Raw genomic sequence first — 18,565 nt, forward strand, 5'->3', positions numbered from 1 at the left:
CATCATATCCATACAGCGCACGAAAGGGAGACATGTCAATGGACGTATAATGAGTGGTGTTGTAACAAAACTCTCCCAAGTATAAACAACGTACCCGTGCACGTTTCTACCTTGAGAGATAATTACGCAAGTACCCTCAATCCACTTATTGACAATCTCAGTCTGCCCATCTGTTTGGGGATTGTAGCTAGTGCTGGGAGTCAAATCTATACCTGTAAATCGGCACAACTCTTGCGAAAATGTGCTCATAAATCTATTGTCCTGATCACTAACAATAGTCTTAGGAAGACCATGGAGACAAAATATCTCTCTAAAAAACAACTCCGCCACCTGTGAAGCTATGAAGTTGGCTGCTATGGGAAAAAAGTGAGCATATTTTGTCAACCAGTCCACATTAACATATATACAGTCCTTCCCTTGCACCCTTGGAAGTCCTGTGATGAAATCCATGGAGATTCTCGTCCATTTCTGCTCTAGAATGGATAGTGGTTGCAGCAGACCAGCGGGAAAAGAATTTTCAGACTTGTTCTGTTGACAAGTCATACACTCTTGAACATGCTGCAAAACGTCATCTTTGAGACTCTTCCAAGAGAACCTCTCCCGAAGCTGTCTATATGTCTTACCATACCCTGGATGTTCTGCAATAGGTGTGTCATGAAAGGCCTATAAAATATGATTTTTCAATTTAGATTCCGGAACCAAGTATACTTTGTTTTTGTAGTAGATCACCTCATCAATCATTGCATACCTGTCATCCCGTATCTACCCATCTAATATCTCACATGCATGCTGATTTTTTGAATATTCAACCAAGAGTTGAGATTTCTAATCAGCTGAAATCTCACTCAATGAGCATAGGGCAGCAACCGAAGGTTTCCAAGATAATGCATCGGGAACAATGTTTCTCTTCCCTTTGACATATTCAATGTCAAAATCATAAGCTTGGATTTTACTAGCCCATTTTTCTTGCCTCTCACTAAGTTCCTTTTGCTCTAAGAAGTACTTTAAGTTGTTATGATCAGTTCTAACCACAAATTTACCACCAACCAAGTACTGTCTAAATTTTGCTAAGGCATGCATGATTGCAAGCATTTCTTTATCATATTTAGAGTATAATCTCTCATTGTCCTTAAGTTTCTGACTCTCATATGCAATAGGATGGTGATTTTGCATAAGAACTGCACCCACACCTTCACCCGAAGCATCACACTCAAGTATAAAAGGTTGGGTGAAATTTGGAAATGCTAACACAGGGCAAGAACTCATCACCTGCTTGAATCTATCAAACACACTCTGTGTTGAAATAATAGCTAGTTCGGATCAAATATAAGTATTACTTGTATTGGGCTGGACCCAAACGCGTTATGTAATGTAATGTCCCCTACTTGATCTATTTAAATATACTAAAATTGATAGATTTTCTTCAATAAGTTATTAACAAGTGCTTGTCTATTTTCCTCATTAGCTGATTAATTTCATTATTCATAGTTCTTAATATAGATATCAAACCCTGCTACTACTTCAGTTTTAAGGGAGAAGGGTTTACATATGTTACCAAAGCGCTTAGAGACCAACTACAATAGGTTCCCTCAAAGTTTACAGATCCAAGCCCTTACCTATCTTGGGTCTATACCCTCAAGGCTTAACCTATCTTGGGACTTAACCTATTGCTTGGATTTAGACTGCCCCTCTTTGGAACATCTCAATCCCATCTTCTTAAGTACGGAAAGTAATAACATGATTTAGACTATAAGTATATATATTTCTTATGTATTATGAATACGTATATGAAATTAAGTATGACTATCATACATATTGCAGTCCATATTAGTATTACTATTAATTCTGCATAAGAACATTATTGGGCTTCATATATTTAATATTAAGGATACTTATTAAACACATCCCCATGCATACCACCAAGAACAAGGATGTTACTGCCTGTAACTTAATAACAGTTCTGATCTGATCTGATCCATGGTGCTCTTACTAGATGCTTTTGATTCCTTTCCTTTATATCTCTCAATGTGAGGGAGAGATCACACCTCTTCATCATGTATGCCCTTTGGCAAGAGACACACCCTTTCACCATTCCCTTTGATAGAGTGCAACTCTTCATTACTTCTGCCCTTTGAAAGGGACACAACCTCTCATAATCAGATCTGTACTTATCATTTAAATCAGATCTGCACTTCTCATTTCCAAATTATTCCCCCTCTCAAATGAGGTTCTCTTCTCCCTTTTATATCTCATTGTTGAGGGAGTCACAACCTTTCCTTTCATTTCTTTTGACTTTTCATTAACTTAATTAATTTTTAATTAATCATATTTAATTATATTTAATTATTTTATTTTATATTTTAATTTAATTTTAAATATTTTAATTTTATTATTATCATTTATTATTGAATTTTATTTCAAAGTGGGGACATTACATGTAACTTGTAACCATTAAGGAAGTTGATATGTGTATGTAACTTGCAAATATGAAAACACCATAATGTAACTTGTGGGTGACTAATTGGCCTATCGGCCTTAGTCACATTAAATGTGCAAAATTAAATATAACTTGTAATTTGGTCTGGCCCTATAATGGGCGATGTAACTTGTGGATAGGGCTAACCCTATATTGAACATTGTAACTTGTAAATGCAATGGGGCTGACCCTATATTGGGCGCCAAGTTTAGGTCATCATATTATTATTAATTGATTATCCTTGTGAGCTAGCCTAGGATGAATTAGGTGGCTAAGATCACATATATATACAAGGTTCATTCATTCATCATAACACACAATGGAAGACATCGAATTACATCCTTGATCAGCAGCGAAATTATCCAATCAGCGAATATAACTACAAGGACAGCAAATTGCATCATAAAGATCAGCGAGCATATCCCTATGGCAGCGAATTCATCTCCAAGAACAGCAAACTAATTCTGGAGCAGCGATTATCATTCATGGTCAGCGAATTGACTCCTTGATCAGCGAATGGTCCTATGATCAGCAGCAGCAAATCATCTCCAGTCAAGTATATTGCAGATAAGTTCATCATACTATTGTGTATGTGCTGAGATTGCTTCAAGTGTTGAAGTAAACTTGTAAAGTCACATATTGATTATTGCCTAATATAAATTGAGATTAATTGCTGGGTTTTTCACCTCCAAGAGGGAGGTTTTCCCCAGGTACTCTTGTGTTCTGTGTGTTCATTGTATTATTTCTGATTATTGCTATCAATCTGATCTAAAATTAACACTTTGAGCCTCCTTAGTCCATCTAAAAGCTCCTTTCCTAGTAAGATCTATCCATGGTGCTATAAGTTGCAAATCCCTCTAGCAAATCTCCTGTAGTAAGCACATAGCCCAAGGAAACCACGTAATTCTAAGATATTCCGGGGAGGTGGCCAATCAAGTATTGCTTGAATATTTTCCTAATGAACTTCTACTCCCTCTGCACCAATCACATGTCCCAAATATAAAATCTCTGTAAGCCCAAATTCACATTTAAACATCTTAGCATATAGGGATTGTGATTCCATAACGCTGAGCACCTCATCTAAGTGCCACAGATGGTCCTCCCATGATTTGTTGCAAATCAAGATGTCATCAAAAAATACCAAAACAAATTTACGCAGATGCTTATTTAAAATGTGGTTCATACAGGATTGAAAAGTGGCAGGGATGTTAGTGAGACCAAAAGGCATCACTAAAAACTCATAGTGTCTATAATGGCACCTGAATGTTGTCTTGTGAATATCTGCTTTACGAACCTTAATCTGGTGATATCTCGATCAAAGATCAATCTTCGAAAAATAAACTGCCCCATGTAATTCATCTAACAGCTCATCAATGCATGGAATGGGATACCTATTTTTAATTGTCTTTTTGTTAAGTGCACGATAATCTATGCACGTGTGTAGGGTACCGTCTTTCTTCACCAAGACTACAAAATAAGCAAAAAGACTAGAGCTCGGTCTAATAAATCCCATGTCTAAGAGCTCCCTGATGGTTTTCTCTATCTCATCTCTGTATGCCTTAGGGTGTCGGTATGGAGTAGTCATGACTGGCTTCGCACCCTCCTCAAGCTCTATAACATGCTCAAAGCCTCGATCTAGAGGTACTCCCGGAGGAATGTCACCAAACACCACCCCATGCTTATCCAGAACTATCTGGATGTCAATGTGAAAGGATCTCCCATCCTATGAAGAAGGTCTTTTGGACATAATATAGCACTGTGTTGACCAAAGGATGTCATGATGTCTAATGATAGTCTCCATCCTACGTGACGATACTTCCTTGGGACCTCCATCTGATAACGCCCTCAACACTATCTTCTTACCATTCACTATAAACTCTAACTGCATCCTGCGGTGATCTATAATGTATCGACCAATGCCCTGTAACCACTTCATACCTAGAACCACATCATAATCCTCTAATTGAAGGACATAGAAATCATCTGTCAGAGTATAATCACCCATCTAAATATTGAGCTGAGGAATCCTTCTGGTACAACCCAAAATAGCTCCATCTGCATCCTTCACTCCAAAACCCGAGAACTCCTCTGTCTGTAACCCATGCTTCTCCACCAAATGCTAATCAATAAAATTGTGGGTCGCTCCAGTATTCACTAAACATACCACACGCTGCCCCTATAATATACTTGGGGTAAACTGAAAGTGTGGCCATAGTGACATTGGTTGTAGCCAATGTATCAACAAGATCAAGCTCCAATTGCGGTGTCTCATGAGCAAGCTCATCCTGATCATCCTCAATATCCGTGTCCTATACATGCTCATCCTCCACATCTGAACTCACCTCAAGAAGATGGGTTTTGCCTTTGCCAAGGCATCTGTGTCTGGGTTCCCATGGCTCCTTACATGTAAAACACAATTTCTTCCTCCTCAATTCATTTCGTGACTCCTGGTCCATCCTAGGACGAGGTGGATTACCCTTCTACTGCGTAACTGATTTCTAGAAGGGTTTGGAGTTCTTGGGAAAAAATTTGTTCTGCTGAAATGAGGAAGGTGGAGGAGTGGTATCAAGGTCAAGGGTGATCCGAATGGCCTCCTGTAAGGTCTTAGTCTTGAGAGCCTTGACCAATCCGCGTAGTCTCTCATGTAGACCCTCTATAAAAAGCATAACCACCCGTCTATCCGGTATCTTAGGAACCATGACTGCAATACGTTGAAACTCATTTATGTAAGATTCAACGTGTCTTGTCTGCCTTAAAAGTGCCAGGTCTCTGTAATATAGCTCCACGTCCTTACGGTCAAAACGAGCGATCGGCCGCACAGTAAACTCAATATAGGAGTGGATGAGTGCATGGTTCTGTGTAACAAGGTTGTGGTGCCACCAATCATAGGCAACACCTCTAGGTGTAATACAGCAAACTGAATGGCCTCATCTTCTGTCATCGATTTCAAGGAAAGGAAAATATGCAATTTATGCACCCAAGCACGTGCACTAATCTTACCACTGCCATCAAAAGGGGACAAAGTGACCTTACTAGTAGCCCGATTCAACTCAATATTTTGTTGCTGCTGTCTAGGATCTCTATCATTGCAGTATCTCATATTATCCCTCTACTACATATAGTATTGGTGTAATGGGAAGGCATGTCTAACATGTATCGGGAGATGTGCCCACTCATCACTAGCTGCCATGACCATGTCCTGCAATGCAATGCCTTCTCATGGATCAACCAGTGACGGCTCATCTCTAGGAAGGAAACGAGAGTGCATAGGTCTGTCAACTGTCCTAGTCTAGGCTCTGTCACACCTAGGTGAGATGGATGCACTACCCAGAGATGAGGGAGCCCTATTGTGTCTATCACGCCTATGTCTGTGGCGCCCCAAGTCCATCTTGTCCAAGGTGTCCTGTAGCCTGTCTAGTGCCTGTACAATCCTCGGTTGTGAATTAGCCAAGGTCCTCAACAACTCATCTGAATCAAGGGGATTCTATCTTTCCTCCCTACAAGAACTCCTATTACCTTCTGGAATGTCACACATGTCAATGTCTAGATGACCCTATGCTCTCCTGCGGGTGTAGTACCTGTATATTTCCCTTATGCCCGGATGCATATAAACGAACCCAAACCCTCAGGCTGGCAGGATTATGCTCTGATACCACTGAAAGATGCCAACTAGGAATCTTGCCGAATCTGATGGTTTTGGTCTGATTTTCAATCTTTGACCAGCGAAGTTTTTTTTTTGGTTTTTTGAGGTTTTTCAGTTTTTTGGGGTTTTGCTTTTTGATTTGCCAATGAGGAATGAAAATAGAATGGAATACATGAAAGAATAATTTACTGAAATGAAAACTCAGAATTTATTACTAATCTCTATTTATGCAATACCTGATGGAAAAGGAAGTGGTTATACCCAATGGAAAAGGAGGTGTCTCTTTATTACTAACCTCTATTTAGTTATTCACTGCTCTCAACAAACCCTTATATTCCCTTAATCAGATCAAAGCATGCAAACGTATGACTAAGAATATGATTTAATAATATTAATGATAATATGATCGCTGCCTTTTAATTCATGTATGGTCTATTTAGTTGATGCAAAGGTAGACATATCTGACATGTGTCAGATCTGGTCTAACATTATTAATTTATGCTGAATATAGATGATTATTCTAATTGTTTCCTTAATATTTATTTGTTGTTTCTGTGATGATCACTTCTTTTTGGGGATTTAGTGGCTAATTAATGATCTTCAAATATTAATAAAAATTTTAATATAAAGATGTTATTTAATGAAATATGTAATATAATAATATGTTTATTATTAAGAGGTTCATTCAAATCTTTAATTTGAATGAACAATAAACTCATAATTAAATAATTGATGCATAAGCATATTCAGATATAGATTATTATTTTTTGACAATATGAGGACATGACAATTTGACCCATTATCATCGCTGCATCACTAACCCCTAAACCCTAGTAGTACAATCCTATACCCAAACATCACAACCTCGAACCCAAATTATTGAACTTTAAAGTCTACTGCCAAAAACATAAACCCTGCTTCCAAAACTGTGACCCTCATTTTTAATTGTAAATCTCACACCGTAAGCCAATCCTTAATTCTTATTCTCAAAAGCAGTCACAATAGATTTGCTTCACCAAAACGTCATCAAAGAGCACTATCCAAAACAGAAGTGCAATGCAAGATCGTGTATCAGTAACAAATTCACAGTAGTCGTAGAAAAGATCCATGACAAAATAAAACACAAGCTCTTAGAACTAACAAGTAAAATTAAAATCACTAACAAAGGCCCTATGACATAATTTATGGCTATACTAGACGAGTTGAGGATAGACTTGAAATTGCAAGGCATTGTGTGCCAAGGATTTGTCATGTGCAATTTATGAAAATTGAATAAAGCAACACGAACATCATGGACGGCAAATAAATGGATTGAAATAGGTTGATCAATGTTTATGCTAACTGCCTTACCTTGCTCTATCACTTCACACAATAGTGTAGTGTAGATATTAAAGATTTGCAGAAAAAAAACAGTGGTCTATCATTGCATAGCAATTGAGGAAGTAATTGAAAGGACAATGTACCATAGAATGTTGAGCTGATACCCTCACCAGCAGACCAGGTCGCGTGCGCATTGGCATTGGCAATGCTATTGCCATTGACATTGGCTTTCTGAACTTAACGTAACCTTGTCACCATTTTATCTGTGTCTTCTGTCGTTTAAACGCCTCTCCGCCACTCACTTGTCTCTTTTTGGTCCAAATATTTGTATTATCTACGCCTAGCTTGCTACCCCCAACTTCAATCTCAACGGCCTTTCCCAATTATGATATAAGGAGGTGATGTAATCGTAAAATTAAGGAGGTGGTGTAATCGTAAAATTAGCAATGCCCATGTTAAGGCTGGGGTCCCATGGGAGGGGCTTGGGTCTCATGAAGAAATTTTTTTGTGCTACGAGATTATTTGGAATCTTTTCCAAAAAAAAAAGCAGCCCCTACTTTTTAAGCATGCAAAAATTTGAGCAGGTGTAAAAGGGGCGGGGCTAGGAATTGCCCCACCGACTTAGGGATGTTATTGCCACTTGTCAAAAATCTAAATTTAATTTCTATTAAAAAATAGTTTTGGAGGGAAATTATTAAGGAAATGAATTATTTTTATTTGTTTTTATTATGCACATCCTATAAAAGATATTCATGAGACCACCAGCCTCCTTAAATTTAAGAGCTGGACTACACTACAAAATTCATGGGACCACCAACTTAAAAAATTTCTTATAAAATCTCAGCAACCCCTACTCTATTTTTTAGGAATCCCCCCTCCATGGGACCCCAGCCTAATTCTCATTTGGTGCATGCAACCAATTTGATCTGGTCTAATGGTAAAACTAGCATTATCATGCTAATTTTTATTTTTATTTTTATTTAGTGCTTGGCATTTCATGCTTGGATCCACTTGGATGTGGTCTAATGATAAAATTAGCATATTTATGTTAATTTTCATTTAATGTTTCATTAATCTAATGTGGTAATCTAATAATATAGGGAGAGTTGGTTTTTATTTAAATTTTTCTTTTTTATTTGACTTGTGGTTAATGGATCTAAGTTTTATTATGTTGAGAGGTTAGGTAAGAAGTTATTAGGAACGAGTTCGTGATCATATTTAGACGATCTTGCAAAAATGGATATCCCTCAATCCGTGATTCTTAGCTGATAGACACGTTCTCTCATGTCAAAAAGAAAAATGAGCTAATCCAAAACAATCAACTAACATGAAAGTAATGAAAAATATACATAAAAAGGATTTGAATATGGATGATGTCTTGTTCACACTCCATCTAATTATAGCTCCATCTTCAAACTTGTATACACAAATTCCCATCAATGAAATTTAATATAAATCTAAAATAAGCATTCAATAAACAACTTAGCTAGGTTAATTATCATTATATATAAGTAAAAGAGAAGAATCGAATTACATCATGGATAACTATAACCAAAAAAGAGATATAGAATGAAAGGGATAATATTGTGGGATCATGATAGAGAGGAGATTTATGAACATTTAGTAGATCACTATAATTGTTCTCTAAAATAATGATTATTGGTGTAAAATCGCATAATGGAGCATTATAACCATAATAATAAAAGAACATTAATGATATGATATACCCCACTTCATATTGATTGTGTATGAATGATGTATATAAGTTTAGGAGATGGGAACATGGAATAAGTGATAATATATGATAAATGTGTAATAGTTTCATAAATGGTATCATGGGTCAATAATGAGATGAGATAATAAGATCCAATCATGAAATAACATGTAATAATGTTCCCTCTAGTGTCACCTCCAAGTGTGGGAATAATGAACAAGTGATAACATCAAAAGTCATGTATCTACTTATGTAAACATGCAAATACATTGTAATGTGAAATGTAATAATGTAAGAATAAGTGTGTTTCATATAATATTGAACATGTAAGACAACATAAGCAATATTGAACATGTAAGACAACATAAACAAGATAATGGAAAATAATAGCATGTAAGTGTAACAGTAGACCAAATCAAATGTATCGTTAAAGAAAACAAGCTACCATAAAGAGGATGCCTCCTAAGTGAGAAAACACAAAGTGTCATAGACCAAGGCGAAATGTGAGTCATAAAGGTGGAAAAGAGACAATACATAAGACGTGATAAACAATAAACATATAGAAGATGAAATGAGAATGAGATTATAACAAACAATTTTAAATCCAATGGTGTCAAAATGCAAGACAATATATAACACAGAAGATATGATACATGATAAACATATAGAAGAAGAAATGAAAATGAGATTATATATAACAACTAATGTTAAATAAAATTATGTCAAAAGGTGGGAGAAGATATGATAAAGGAGGGTTCAAACAAGCATGGTTGATCAAAAAGGCTAATAACATAAAACAAAAAATAATTGGTTCAATTAAAAAATACAATAACATAAAAACACAAAAACAATTTTTTTGGTTAAAATGATGTGAGTACAAATTATTACTCCATAAATTTGTATCTGTTGTCATGCCCCGCCATGAGGCCCAGAGGACAAAACAACCATGAACAAGAAAATGCGAATTATTTTATTTTATTTTTATTTTTGATAACATATACATATGCTAAGAGATACATTTAACAACATACATAAAGAAGCACAAATAAACAACTAACAAATGTCCTCAAGGCCCCATAACGATGCAACACAAGGTTGAACATCTTCTCATATATTTTACAAAGAACTGCTATACAAATTACAATATAGATCATTACATGGATACAAGATCCTCATTACACTACTTGAGGATTTACATAAGAACTTCAAATACATTATAATGGATTCTCAATATAAAAATCTCCAAGAGTCCCAAGAAGGGAAGTATACATGAATGTGGTACAACTATAATAGTCTTCAATCTTCTCTCGAGCCATCACGATCATGAAGCTAAAGGAGCCAAACCCAATGGGTACGAAAAGCACTCCACCCAACCATGTGGCACCATAAGGTCCACCCCCTATGCTAGGAGGTACCAATGAGACCCACTAGGCGAAAGAAAGACATGCAAGGTGTAGCGTCGTAAATTGTACGCACTTGCTAGGGTGGTACAATTTCACACTTGGTTTAGCTCCCGCCTTGGCGCATCTTGCACTTTGCATCGCATTTTCCTTTAGCACGTAATTAATCAAATTAATTAGGTCTAAGGTCTTATTTCATCATCTTCCAGTTGGGCCCTTTCATTAAAGTGTGCCCCTTTCATTTTATTCCTCCAATACATCATTTAATCAAAAACCCTAATTAGGTCCTATTTTGAACTTGGGGGCTTGATTTCGGGGGTCAAAACATCTCGAAATCACCTGTAACTTCGGGATTCTCTCTAAAATTATCATATCCGACGACCCTAAAAATTTGGTGAAAAGTTGTCGGGACCATGGCGCCCGGAGTGCACATGGTCCCCAACATTTTTCCCGAAATTTTAGGAGCACAATCCAATCATAAAATAAAGCTTAACCCCAAGAAATTGGTAGGAGATTCAATCTCTAGGTCGGCCAAAAGTTGAAATTAAGACCTAGGGTTTCATATATAAGAGCTCTCTTTCTTCATTTGAAAGGATCGGAATTTTTGGTTTAAGGGACCTTCTATGCAGTGAAAGAGCAAATCTTTGAAGACTTCAACAACATTCAACATCCACCCATCAAGCATTCATCAATTTTATTCATCCATTTAGGGCTTTGAAGACATTGAAGAGCAATAAGGGATCACCGACTGAAGATTGGCTTGTACCCCTCCCTTGGGGTTGGGTATGATTTCATGTTGTTTTCATGTCTTTGTATAAGCCTCATTATATCATTTGTATTCATGCTTTAGATCACTTTGCATCTTGATTTAGAGCATTTACATTATCATTTACAAGCAATTAGGGTTTACTTTCTAGGTTGCTCTAGTTTGCTTACTTGCATTTTAGGATCTTGCACACACACAAGGTTTGCACACACACTACTTTTACAATACAACTTGACTATTCGTGGAGGTGGAAATCACCAAAGCAGGGGTTTGACTAAGGCAAAACCCTATATAGCCGCCCACCATACCTTTTCAGATATAAGTGCAGATTTCGGGATTCAGACGATGCCGCAAGTTGCAGATCCGGCAGAAGCAGACAGAAACTGAGCCACACACCAAATTTCCGGGCAAAAGACCAGGACAGGGGCATGGGGCACCCTGGTCTTGCCAGGACAGGGGCGCTGGGCGCCCTGGTCCTTCTGTCAGACAGCAAGTTCAGCATTTCCGACAGCTTTTCAGGTTGCAAAACAACAGTTTCAGGAGTAGAATCAGGACAGTGGCGCCTGCACCCCCGTCCCGAACATTTTCACTCAGATTTTAACTCCGGGTACGCATCTGCACTCTTGTCTTGTCCTTGTGTTTATAGCTGTCCATTGTTTAGTTTCAATTCTGCAATCTTGTTAGTAGTTCATACTTGCACTTTGGGGTTAGGAATTGAACTTGCATCATTTTATCTTTCAATTACAACAAAGGAATAGAAATCCTAATAGGTAGCCCATGGCTCTCTCTTCCACAAAAGAAGTAGCCAATTGTGTGATACCTCTAGGCTCTTTCGTATTCCACAATGTGTGTCGAAAGGTAGGATTAGGGCATGTCAGCCTAGTCTCGCTTTTTCCCCTACACACAAGGGTACCAACATGACTCACAAGAGAATCAACATGACAAAACTCTCAAAGAAATAATTAGTCTAAACATACATGAGGCTCACAAGAGAACACCATAGAAAACACATAAGAATAACAACCAATCTCTAGAGGCCCAAAGCAAACCACAGAAGGATAACAAAAAAGAGAAAACCAACCACTTTCGGAAGCTCAACAATACACGGAAGGATAAAAGACGCAAGTTACCACTAGGTAGAAAAAGGGAAGAGTGTCATCACTGGGATTTCATGAGTTACCCTGGTAGGTCTTCACTAGGCCTCAGCCCCCATCTTGGGTTACCCTGGTGACCTCTCTTGACCCCCGACCCCCATACATACACTAGTGAACCACACCAACCTTTTCGAGGAGACAAGATTGGTGGAAGCCATTCCAAGCCCTTCTCTACTTACCCCAAACCTATACGAGTGTTTCTGGGCAAAAGAGGCATCAAAGAATTATCTTAATTAATGTGAACTAACTACCCACCCAAGTTCATTAATTAGGTTATCACTTGAAACAAACTTCCATTGAGTTACCCAGGCAACCACTTTGGGTCTTGGCCCCCAATGAAAGCAACTCCCCCTTTCTTGCACCTAGGAATCAAAATAAACCCAATGCCATGACACCCAAAAACACGAGGTGACAAGATTTCGACCATAGCAAGGCTTATCCCACTTACTAGAAATGATAATCTAGGTGGTTTCAAACAACAAGGATCAAGAACTCACGCAAAACACCACTCGTAACACTCCAAGATGAACAATACTACAATAAACCACTTAACTTAATCCAAAATCTCAATTGATTTTTTTTCTATTACTTATTCTCATTCGTGTTTGATTCATTCGCATACTTTGGGCATCTATCCAAATGGGATAGGCATCCATCCAACCGAGATGGGCATCTAACCATACGGGTTAGGCATCTATCTATACGGGACAAGGATTTCATCTATCCAATTCGAGATAGGCATCTACCCAAACAAGGTAGGCATCTATTCATAAAGAATAGGGAGTGCTCTGGCCAAAGACTTTAGACTCATCGGGACCATCTGCATCCTGAGTCACTCACTAAATACTACACTCCTCTACCAGGAGTGCACCAAGGTCGTCGTCCTTGGGAGTAAAATAACATATAACAATATAAGCTTGATTTCTGCCTCAAAATTTGGCCTAGAGCCTCGAGAAATCAAGTGAATCCATTCAGGATCCCTTCCAAGTATGCATCAAAAAACTTTTAATCTTCCAATTAACATTATCTGTTCACTTCGTTTGCAGGACTAAGGAGCTTCAAAAGTTAAAATCTCACCAATAACCAAACCCTAAGTCCCCATCCCCGAACGACTGAGTACAAGGGACAACTTCATCCCTAGACTACCTACATACCCATTTCGGCATGGGATCAAGGCATAAAGTATGTAATTCTTGTTTCTATCTATGGTTTAATGTAAATTGTTTAGTGGGTACGCAACCCTTTCTAGGGCCAATGTCTCAAACAGTTTCTCTATAGTTGCTACCCACGATGGTACCTCTATAGCAAAGAGGCTCAAAGTTGTCTTCTGCTTGTGCCCTAAAACATCTAATTCCTAATTCCTATTAAATATGTCACCCTTAATTCATTATCATCCATTGAAATATACATCAAGATAAATAAGTTCCAAAATCATCTCTCACAACCAAGCCAAATGAGGTTTTCTAAGGTTTAACTTACTGAATGTAAATTCATTTAAATTTTATCTTTTTTAGATTATCGATCCAAGGGGGATTACCTGCCCCTTGGATTTTAGATTCCAAATGGCCCTTATTTCTCCCCAATAGTTTATATGGACTGTGCCACAGACGTTGTTATTGCAGCTTTATTAGGCCTTAAGTGCAGTAGTTCAACACGACTGCATTACCCGTAAGCGTGACCCGAAGGCACCATAGATACCGAACGATTCTAAGGTTTTGGTTTCAACTCCACTTTTTTAATTATCTAAGCAGGAGTGAGCTATAAGTTCATGAAAGCTTAAATAAACATTATACTTAACAATTAGGAAACTATTACATGAAAATAATTATTGTTTGAAATTGAAAACTAAGATATAAATTTTACTTAATTGAAAGGATCATAACGAAACAACTACTTCGAAATAGTACAATCTTTGAAAAAAAAACTATGATAATAATTAAAACTTTGAAACTTGAACTAAATTACATGAAAATACTAATTGCTTGAAAATTGCGATACTTGTGAAGGTGACTTAAGAAAATGATTCGAATTACTTGCAAGATAAAATTGTTTTGGAACAACCCATTACACTTTAAATATGAATCCTAATACTTGAAGGGTACTAAATTGCTTGAAAGGAAATTAAATGAATAAATAAGAGGACTTTGGAAAAACACCAACTTATTTGAAGGGATAATTTATTTAATGATAAGCTCAACTAATTATTTCATTTGAAGCAACATAAAGTTCATCCACAAATTATAACCTTACTTTAAATGTGAATCCAAACAATTGAAAAATACTAAATTGCTCAAAATAAAATTTATGAAGTAATAGTACTTTAAAAATGAATTTAATACTCCCTTGGTTGAAGAGAAATTCGACAATAAGGTTCAAATAACCATATTATACTTAATTACTAATTGTTTGGAAAAGAGATTAGAGAAGGGTTTAAACACTTTCCTGTTAACCAAAATAATGCCAAGTCTCAAGTTAATCTACTTCTAGTTATTTTTTTTAACTAATGTCAATTCCTTTTAAATATTATAAGGAGGTAACTAACTATAGCATCCACTCGATGTAATATTAACTTAATCCTATCAATATCAATTTATTAGAAGTAAGCTAATGTTTTTTATTAATAAAACATTGAGAACAAGGGCACTAACCCTTTACATAGCATAACTATTAAAAATCATAGTGCAGAAACAACACTATAACAACATTTAATAGCAACTATCAGCAAAAATAAACCAATTTTTTAGAAATCAGAAACAATAGCAGAAAACATAAAAACAAACTACAGGGGTGCTTTGCGCACCCCAGTGGCATCCATGGCATTGTTCCATTCATTGGACAAGAACTTGTAAAGGTCCCTAGCCTCCTGCTTGTCCTCCTCCATGTCCGCAAAATGTTCCCTCAGTAGAGAGAGGGTGAGCGTCGAGCTGTGTAACACCTGCACATGAAATTTGTTAAGGCCCGCCATTTGGGCTTCCCAAGCCTCCATCTTTCTCTTGAGTCAGTTGACATCGTCCTTGATAGCCTACAATTCAAGCACGGGGTCGAGGTTCTCAATCCTTTACATGATGTCCAACACATCTGTGCTCAACTTTTCCACTTGCTAAAGAGTAGGGACACCCTGGGGGTTCACAACAACCATGTCATCCATAGTCTCTTCAATCTCTTTGGGCACATCTCCAGCAGGGGAGTTATCAATATCATTACCCAAGCCCATCAGGGGGAGAGATTGCATCACTTGTTCAACCATTTTTAAATCCGGGTCCAAGTTACCAAAGTCCAGGGCTTTGTTATCATAAATTTCCTTGCCCATGACACCCTCAGTGCCCATGTTCATAGGGGTTGTATCCTTAACATCAATAGGGTCCTAGGTTTTCATTTCAAAATTACCCATGTTAGAGACACCGATAGTGGTTGGAACCATGGGGTCCCTAGTCATATCCACATCCACAACATCCCCATCAGGGGCCCCCATAGTGGTATTAGGGTCCTCTCCCTCCTTATCCCCAATGGGGTCCTCGTCTGAGTCCATATTTTCTATCACCGGGGTCTTGTTTTTGCATCTTTTGGAAGCCAATCTAGAGGATCTCCTTTTAACCTTAGAATCAGGGGAAGGATTGTCGTTCTTAGCATCCTCAGAGGAAGAATTATTATCAAAGACAATATGTTTGCATTTAATAGGGGTTTTGCCTTTGCCCTTGGATAGGGAGCGGGAAGCACTAGGAGAGGCTGACAGAGTTAAACTAGGGGAGACCATCGATAAGGAAACTATCAAGGCATGAGTAGGCAAGGACATGGTGGTCGTAGCAAAGCCCTCATGAGGATACTGGAAGAATTTGGGGAATGCCATAGATAGGGCTGCAAGCTGCTAAGGAGTAGGCATGGGGGGTTGAGAGAGTGAAAGGTTTCGAGGGGGGGGAGCAAAGGGCCTCATGGAATTTATACAACCTGTAAATGAGGCCCGGGTGAAGGAGGTAGGGCGGCTTATCCCCATGCTTGGGATCCATGGTATCTTTAACAAAACTTTCAATAGAGTGCAATAAATAAAAGGGCAGACAAAGCAAATCATTGTTGCGGAAGTGATTGAGAAGGGGCAAATGATAGTAGTAGAATACCTTGTGCCTGCCTTCGAGAGTGAAGTACTTCATGATCATAAGGTAGATCATATTCCATGGGAGTTTGAGCTCCTCTCGAGCAAACCCATCTTGTAGCTTGACGAGTTCTTCACGGTTACAGAAGAATCATTTCAAACCTTCACTATTTGCAACATGGTTGGTATGCTTCCAGCGGCGACCGTCAAGGGTCAGCTTTGTATCCTAGGCAATAGTCTCCTCAGACACATCAAAGGCAATGTCGCCCATCGAGACATGCCTCCCAGACTAGGAGGAGGCAAAAGTAGTCGAGAGTTGCTCATCATGGCCCCTCAATCATTCCAAAAAATCGACAACCCCACCTTCAACACAAAAATTCTAGACCAGGGGGTCATTTTTAAAATCATCTGGATTATCCAGTTCGTATCTAACTCTGTCGCCCCCCATATCCTCCACCAATAGAGCTTCTTTAGTCATGAAAAAATTAGCACATAGAAAGTTGTTGAGACCCTTCAAGAAGCAAGCCAAGAAGAGATAATGGGAAGTGTGTGAGTCTGACGTCAATAAATGAGACATGAAGTTAGGCGCATGGGAAAAAAATGAAGTCATTTTTAGAAATGATTTCCTGGTTATGAGGCATGAAGAGCCAATAAATACCGGCGACAACCAACACGTTACCAATCCAGTCATACCTCATCATGACGTTGTAATCCCAAAGGAATTTCCAACACAACAACACGTGCATCATCTCTAGCCTCGTCAAACGAGTCACCACCACATCAAAAAGGATCGAAGGGATATTCCCAAAATTTAAATTATGAAACCAACACCTCTAGACTACCCCGAGGGAAGAGAGGAGGGTAAGGGAAACACTTGGCAGCATCTCAATCATTAGTAAAGATTTTGGATTTTTCTTCCTGAGAAGGAAGTTAACATGGTCTGGGAGGGAATTGTGACTCCTCCAACATCTCAATCCTGAGAGGTTTAGACCAATGGGCGCCAGGGCATCTGCCACACTATTGCCTTCCCTGAAGACATGCATAATTTTGAATGAGTCAAGCCCAAAGATGAGCCTCAGGGTGCCCCTGATGGTTCCCTCGATTGTGCAATTAAGCTTATTTTGTCCTTTAATAGCATCAATGATGAGCTTGGAGTCACCCTCAATGTCCATGATCCTGATTCCCATGGTGAGGGAGAGGCAAATTCTCCAGGCTTAGGCCATAGCTTTAGCCCGATTAGAGAAATACTCATTTAGGTTACCTACATAAGCAGAAACAAGGGCCCCCAAATGGGATCTAATAACCCCTCCACAAGCAGTCAAGCCTCCCCTAATAACCCCATCAAAATTGAGTTTGAAATGTGTAGCCAGAGCGATCCAAACCATGCTTTGTCTTAGGAGTCTCTTAGAGTAGTCAACAAGAGAGAACGAGGGGGGAATGTTCCAGTATTTAGCAATTTCCTAGTCCTAGATAGAGGGGGGCTTGGACGTCATCCGGGTTTTAGATATAGAGATATTCTCAAGAATCAACTTAAGGAGTCGAGCAAACACAGTTTCCACAGAGGCCTCTTTGTCTTTGAAAATTATGTCATTCCTTTCCTTCCAGATACTCCAGCTCACGTGAGGGGGGATCTTCTTCCACAGTTGTTGGATAAGGGGGTTGGAAAAAGGGCCCCAAAACTCCTGGTACAAATTTAACAAATTATCATTCATAATCCAACATATATTTAGCTTCTTGTAGACCATCCCCCAGAGCTCCTGAGTAAAGGCACAGTGGAGGAAAAGATGAGTAGGACTTTCCTCATTATTTTTGTAGAGGATGCATCTATTAGGGAATTGGAATCCCCACTTGACCAAATTTTCTTAGGCCAAAATTTTGTTGAGGAGAGTAGTCCACCAGAAGAAATTAACCTTGGGGATGAGTTGGGGATTCCATACCTCTTTCCAGATAGAGGTGTAAACAGGTTCTCTAAGTAAGCTGGTGTAGGCAGTTCTGATAGAGAAGT

The 18,565-nt window shown here is 38.4% G+C and overlaps 1 protein-coding gene across 2 annotated transcripts in view; it reads right to left on the minus strand.

Annotated features, from left to right (window-relative positions):
* LOC131054538 (epimerase family protein SDR39U1 homolog, chloroplastic) overlaps nucleotides 1–7,821 on the minus strand; it is a 296,281-nt gene extending 288,460 nt beyond the window's left edge. Inside the window, exon 1 of one of the 2 annotated variants that reach the window (XM_057989068.2) lies at nucleotides 7,583–7,821. In XM_057989068.2, the coding sequence (XP_057845051.1) occupies nucleotides 7,583–7,663 (81 nt within the window). In that variant the 5' untranslated portion in view covers nucleotides 7,664–7,821. The remainder of the gene's footprint in view (nucleotides 1–7,582) is intronic. The other variant, XM_057989067.2, reaches the window with a different exon arrangement.
* Nucleotides 7,822–18,565: the final 10,744 nt, after the last annotated feature.

This window comes from Cryptomeria japonica, chromosome 7 (genome assembly GCF_030272615.1).
Source record: "Cryptomeria japonica chromosome 7, Sugi_1.0, whole genome shotgun sequence".
In the NCBI taxonomy this organism is placed as follows: Eukaryota; Viridiplantae; Streptophyta; class Pinopsida; order Cupressales; family Cupressaceae; genus Cryptomeria; species Cryptomeria japonica.